General features: G+C 40.0%; 1 protein-coding gene across 1 annotated transcript in view; it reads left to right on the forward strand.

Moving 5' to 3' along the window:
- The first annotated feature begins 5,822 nt into the window (after positions 1-5,822).
- The window catches only part of LOC139461973 (prestin-like), a 61,976-nt gene continuing 60,918 nt past the window's right edge, over positions 5,823-6,880 (forward strand). Inside the window, exon 1 of the mRNA XM_071243465.1 lies at positions 5,823-5,891. Coding sequence (XP_071099566.1) covers positions 5,850-5,891 — 42 coding nt within the window. The 5' untranslated portion in view covers positions 5,823-5,849. The remainder of the gene's footprint in view (positions 5,892-6,880) is intronic.

Below are 6,880 nucleotides of genomic sequence, written 5' to 3' on the forward strand. Positions count from 1 at the left end.
GAAACATAAAAACAAAGAGAACTTGATTTCAGAATGATTCTGATTACTCAACTTACATGACTAATTTATGTATATATGTCATCCCAGCACCACGGTAAAATATACCGCTGCTGCTATCAGTGAACTCGCTATGTTATGACGGGAGGTTACCGGTAGTGATGTCACATTAGTATACGTCAACATCAACATCGTTGTACATATTTGTTACTTTCTTTGAGGTGCGGGTACACAATACATTCTGTTGGTTGGTTTGTTGTTTTACGCCGCACTCAGCAATATTCCAGCTATATGACGCCGGTCTGTAAATAATTGAGTCTGGACCAGACAATCCAATGATTGACATCATGAGCATCGATCTACGTAATTGGGATCGATGACATGCATCAACCAAGTCAGCGAGCCTGACCACCCGATCCCGTTAGTCGCCTCTTACGACAAGCATGGTCGCCTTTTACGGCAAGCATCGTTTGCTGAAGACCTATTCTACCCCGGACCTTCACAATACATTAAGTTCATGAAGTAGTTAACTGTTTCAATCTTGAATTATAATTTGAATATCTCTTCAATATCTTTTCACCCAGTAAAATATTGCACAGCTGCAAAATGGGTACACGTATGTAGTTCTGTTACTAACATAATCTAAAATGCCATAGAATTTATGAAACTCTTAATAATCAGCTGTTTGTTTGGACATAGAAATTGACATTCATCGTGTTATTCTTCCCAGATGCCATGGCGGATACTGAGTTACAATGGCTTACGCTCGCTGACTTGGTTGATGCATGTCGTAGTATCCCAATTGCGCCGATCGATGCTCATGATGTCAATCACTGGATCTTCTGGTCCAGACTCGATTATTTACAGACCGCCGTCATATAGCTGGAATATTGCTGAGTGTGGCAAACAAACAACAAACGAACAATACAATGGCTTACAGTTAAGCATTGCGGAGTTATGCCCCTTTTTATCTTTGTACATGCAGACATCGTCGCCCTCGTGTTTTGACGTCATAGCTGAAAAAGTATTTTCGAGACATCAAACAAGTACGTTTTCGTATCGAATGTGTCACGTTATACATAATCGTACAATTCGCATATATCTGTCATGATGTTGTTCGGATATAAGACAGTATTTTGTTCGCTCACAGTTTACATAAAGCTGTCAAATAGCTTAGCTAAGTGTTGTAGGTGTTGATGGTGTTGAAGGTTTTGATGGTGTTGATGGTGTTGAAGGTGTTGTTGATGTTGATGGTGTGGAAGGAGTTGATGGTGTGGAAGGTGTTGATGATGTTGATAATGTTGAAGGTCTTGTTGATGTTGTTGATGTTGATGGTGTTGATGGTGTGGAAGATGTTGATGATGTTGATGGTGTAGATGGTGTTAATGATGTTAAAGGTGTTGATGATGTTGAAGGTGTGGAAGGTGTTGATGATGATGGTATTGATGGTGTTGAAGGTGCTGATGGTGTTGATGGTGTGGAAGATGTTGATGATGTTGATGGTGTAGATGGTGTTGATGATGTTAAAGGTGTTGATGATGTTGAAGGTGTGGAAGGTGTTGATGATGATGGTATTGATGATGCTGAAGGTGCTGATGGTGTTGTTGGTGTGGAAGGTGTTGAAGGTGTGGAAGGTGTTGATGGTCGGACCGGCAGGCCGGACATATTTTGCTCTGTGAAAAGTTTAGCGCAATAATTGCCTTAAGGGGCATTCACACGGTACAACTAGTTGTATACAAAAGAAAATCGACGCTGTGCGAGAATTGCGGTCGATACTCTGACTTTGCAATTTAACGGACTTGTATATATTTGAATTTTCAACCCCATGGTGGAAAATTAAAGACTGGTTTGAAAAGCGAAAAGTGTTAAATGTTGTCCAAAGCCTCTAAAATATGTAGCAACATATGATCGTACACAGATAGAGTACAGTGCGACGAAATGTTTTATTTGTAAGCCCACCTTAGCCAAATGTTGTTCTTAGTAAAACAGTGAAATCCAATTAGTTTGTAATAACATACATTTTCGCAAGACAAGGCACATGATGTAGGTGTGAATGATTACAGTATAAATCACTTATTCAAGGTAAATCAGGCGTGTTAATTCCAATAAATGCCCGTGGCCTTCCCACGGACGCCAGATGTCGTCAGAACAATGAAATCCAATTAATATGTATCCATCCATTTTCACACCTATACGACCCTAATAAACAGTCACTTATTCAAGGTACATCAAATATGGTTATGCTATATTTCAATGTAACATCAAGGGAACTGTTCAATTAAAACAAAAACACTCGTGACATTGAGAATGTAGGTACGTTCTATCAGCTGTCATGGGAGAAAACCATCACGTGCTTTATCTGCATAAAACAACTTGATATTTCCTCTAATGTCCAATAATAAGGTATATTATCAAGGGGATCTTTTTTGTAAAATCTAATAAATGGATTAGAATTATACTATTTACAAGCCGCCACCGTGGTCTTGTGGTAGAGCGTCCGCCCGGAGAGCGGAAGGTCCCCGGCCACGTCATACCAAAAGACGTTAAAAGAGGGTACTTGTTGTTACCCTGTCTGGCGCTCGGCATTAAGGGGTTAAAACAAGGACTGGTCGGCTCGGAGTCAGTATACTGTGTCTGAGTGGGGTATTCATGTTAAACTGCGGTATGGTATCTCAGTGAGCTAACACTATAAATCGGCATCAGTCCGGACTAGTACAAGGCAGCAACAAACACACACACACGTGCATGCACGTCGCTATATAAGTGCAATAATCTTGGACGCGACGTTAAACCCCATTTCACCTCACCTCACCTACTATTTACAAACATGGCGTTTGTCTACAGCGCTGTCGACTCGGGGGATTGAGCGGGCGCTTCATGGGTCAACAGGATATAGGGGTCGAGGTAGACTAACATATAGAATCAGAAATGAACATATTTTACCAAAAAAACTGTTGGAAAACTATGGTTATAAAATATACGAGCCAAGAGACTTTCTTAATTTCCTGAAACTAGACTTGCCAAATATTATAGACTTGCATGGGCTTTATTGGCTAAATTTGTTTGAGGGTCTGTATGACAGACTAGGGTCGTTGATATTTCGTGCTTATGTTTAGAGAAAGACGACAGTGATTTAAACGAGGAAACACACGACAGGTTGCAAAGGGATGGTGAATCGAACACTACAAGAGTCTTTACCAGCTGCATACCCCTCAGCATTAGTCATTGCACCATCATTTATAACGTACATGATCATGACCAGACAGATTCTGAAAATTGACGTTGTCATAGCTCCAAAATAGCCCCCTTCTGATGCTGGCGGAATCGAAGGCAAGGTCGAATGACGACATAGGACTTATGACGTAATCCATTGTTGATGACATTGATCTCTGTCGTGTTCCTCGTGGGAAAAATATCTGCTTACCATGCGTTGATTATTGATGATTAAAAAGTCTGAATATGAATATATTAAGAACATCATAAGGAGTGGAGGCAAAGTGCAGAGTTGTGTCTCTTAGTCGCGCCAGGATCCTTTGATTCCTAGATTAGATCTGATTATAATCTTTAGTACAGAAGAAGAAGAAGAAGAAGAAGAAGAAGAAGAAGAAGAAGAAGAAGAAGAAAAATATTTTATTACAGTGCCACCTGGTGTTTAAAGTACATGTATGCCATCACTGTGGCCTTGCTCACGGGCTGCACTAAAAGCTGACGCCTTACAATGCGCCTTACATGACTTTTGCATGTGGTTTAGTACGAACTATATAATTATACGGGGCTTAAAGAAAATATCTGTGCTGCAGCTATGCCGTGTTAATCTGGTCTATCTACACCTAGGGTTCTGTCAGAGGATATCTTTAATACCCAATGATACTGTAGTAGAAGCTGTATTTAACAATCCTCAAATAGAATCGTCAATGTTACTTAAAACTAATCTCTGAACAATCAAGTACCGGTTTGGTGCTATCAAACGGATCTTCACGGTAACACACAAGCAGATATTCATAATCAGAGTGAGTGAGTATGGTTTTACGCCGCTTTTAGCAATATTCCAGCAATATCACGGCGGGGGACACACATTGTACCCATGTCGGGAATCGAACCCGGGTCTTCGACGTGACGAGCGAACGCTTTAACCACTAGGCTACCCGACCGCCCCTCATAATCAGAAGGTACAACAATCATATATGTAAACTGACACCCAGTAATACAACATTGAGTATTTCTCGTCACCATTAGGTATTATTGATGAATCAAGTCTTTGAAAGGCATTTAAAAGTGATACACATAAGGAAGAGAATTTACGGATGACAACGTCTTTGTTATGAGGAACACAACGTTTCAGAGTATATGCTAACTTCTTCATCAGGTGAATGAATTCTATGACTGACTGATTTGGGTTTAACGACCGCTTCTGCCTTAGACAATTTCGCAGTCGGGGTAGGTGGGGAAAGTAAGTATGAATAAGGTTGAATAATAATAAATCACCATACCCAAAAAAACTGTGAATAAGGGGGCATAAACCTAGAATAGAGTAGGGTAAAGAAGAGATAGATTTATCGAATTCTATGAGGCAGAGATAGCATATATACGAATGTACATGTAAGAACAACAAAAGTAATAAGATAATAAAAGGTGGAAACTTAACAAGGGAAGCCAACATATAATTGGTGCTGATAGGTGATTAGCAATAGACAATGGAATCCAACACTTTACAGTAATTAGCGCTGCTTGTTATGGACACCTGGAAGCCAGGACTAAATTATCAATGATTGGTACTTGGCAATGGAACAATGGCCGGGGGTAATTTGCACTGATGGGTAAAAGAGTAGAAATAGCACAAGGCAAATGGAAGCCAGCTAGATAATTGGCACCGACAAAGATCAAACAAATTGACGAAGCCAGGTACATATTGCTGGCAATCGATTAAAATATGATAATATCCAGGTAGTATATAGTAACTCGCACGGGAGTGCTTTGTTTGTTGTTTTTTTTGTTGTTGTTGTTTAGCAATATTCCAGCTATATGACGCCGGTCTGTAAATAATCGACTCTGGACCAGACAATCCAGTGATTGATATCATGGGCATCGATCCACGCAATTGGTATCGATGACATGCATAGTCGCCTTTTACGGCAAGCATGGGTTGCTGAAGACCTACTCTACCTACTGGCGTAGAGTTTGGATCAGTGGTGAATATCGTTTTTTACTGCAACTACGAGATGGACAAACATACAAACGCAGAAACATTCGAAACCTCCGGCTCACGCAGTGGGTTCGAAATGAAAGTTTGGGGCATCGGGTACTCAGTCCAAGTACATTGTGAAACAAAAGACTCAAATAATCATGACATACCTCCTTCTATGACATGGCCCTTAATGAGATGCTGATGTGTTGTAATGGGACCTGCTGGGCCATTTGCTGTTCTCGTGACATGACGCAATGTTTACTTATATTCACGGTAAAGGTATACTTACACAATGTCGCATATTAGTCACAGTAGTATAATCGCATACAGTGACACCATATCTCACCTTGCAGCAATTAAACAATATAACTACACGTGGTCGATTATAATACGAGCAGGTAGCATTTGATTTCAAAGAGTCTTGACACATACCAGCCGATAAAAATACCGTTAATCAAACACCCATGTCCGGAATACAGCCATGCAGCTACACCGAGAAAGAAACGTGAACCTGTTCTTCATCTAACATATATATCTGTGAAGCACGCTTCACTGCTGCTATTACTCTGAATTGGGATAGATCGCAGCTCAGGATATATCAACTTTGACCACCAGTGTAATCGGACACTATTTATCAATAGCCATCTCAGGCGTGAGGACTGCAACAATGGCTTTGAAATGTTATATCAATGAGCGGAAAGTGTTGCTGGTGAGTTTATTTTACTTATCCCAACAAATATTTTTTAATGTTTGTATAGTTTTTCAAAGCAAAGGCAATTTTGTGTTTCTCGCAGGGAACAAGAGGCGAGAAAACATAGCACGAGACGAGATTGAGATAACAATAGATGAGAAAGCCATAGCATGAGATACGAAAGCGACCAAAAGTATAGACGTGAAACGTCAGTAATAAATTGTTAAAACCACTCCTTATTATCATTAAGGGGCGACCCATATAAAATAATGGGCGGGGGGTCATGTTGTTTTCGTCATTGTTTAGGGTCTGGAATCATCTCACTGTTCACTGACACATTGTAACTGTACAGATGTGGGTGAGTTTAATACATTCCACGGACTTTTGCAGAAAACAATTGATTGTTGCATGGCCCTGATATAAATATGAGTTTTGAATAACCACTACGCCGTCAGCGCGTGTCGGGTCATGACAATACTCTCTAAATACATTGTTTGTCAGGTTAAAATCTAAATATATGCTACTAAAAAGAATTAAAGAATACTCAATTCTTTCATATGTCAGTGGTTGATCTGTCATGGCAAGTGTTCTTAACCTTGTTTTGAGTAGTATATGATGTTACACGGCAAATGCCATCAATATGTTCTTTGACATTTGAATTATGTACATCTTGCATTGTGTATCTTGTCTTATACAAATCTACATGTATACATTAACATCGGGAACATGGACCAAGCTTTACAATATTTTATCGCGTTACATGCCGCCTATTAAGAATTGGGAAATGTGAAGTCGGGCAATATTACAACCAACGGACCACGTTGCATTATCTTTAATCTGCCAAGGGTCAAACCGATAACGCACATGGACAGGAACAGCATCTCTCATTGTACTGATCCTGAGAACTGGGAGTAATTTTCGATACGCCACTACAAGACCCTGCATATCTAAATAACGTCATCAAACGTATACAGACTGGAGAGTCTAAGTTGCCCGTAATTCTAACG

The sequence above is a fragment of the Haliotis cracherodii genome, unplaced genomic scaffold (assembly GCF_022045235.1).
Source record: "Haliotis cracherodii isolate W230 unplaced genomic scaffold, xgHalCrac1.p SCAF_15, whole genome shotgun sequence".
Lineage (NCBI taxonomy): Eukaryota > Metazoa > Mollusca > Gastropoda > Lepetellida > Haliotidae > Haliotis > Haliotis cracherodii.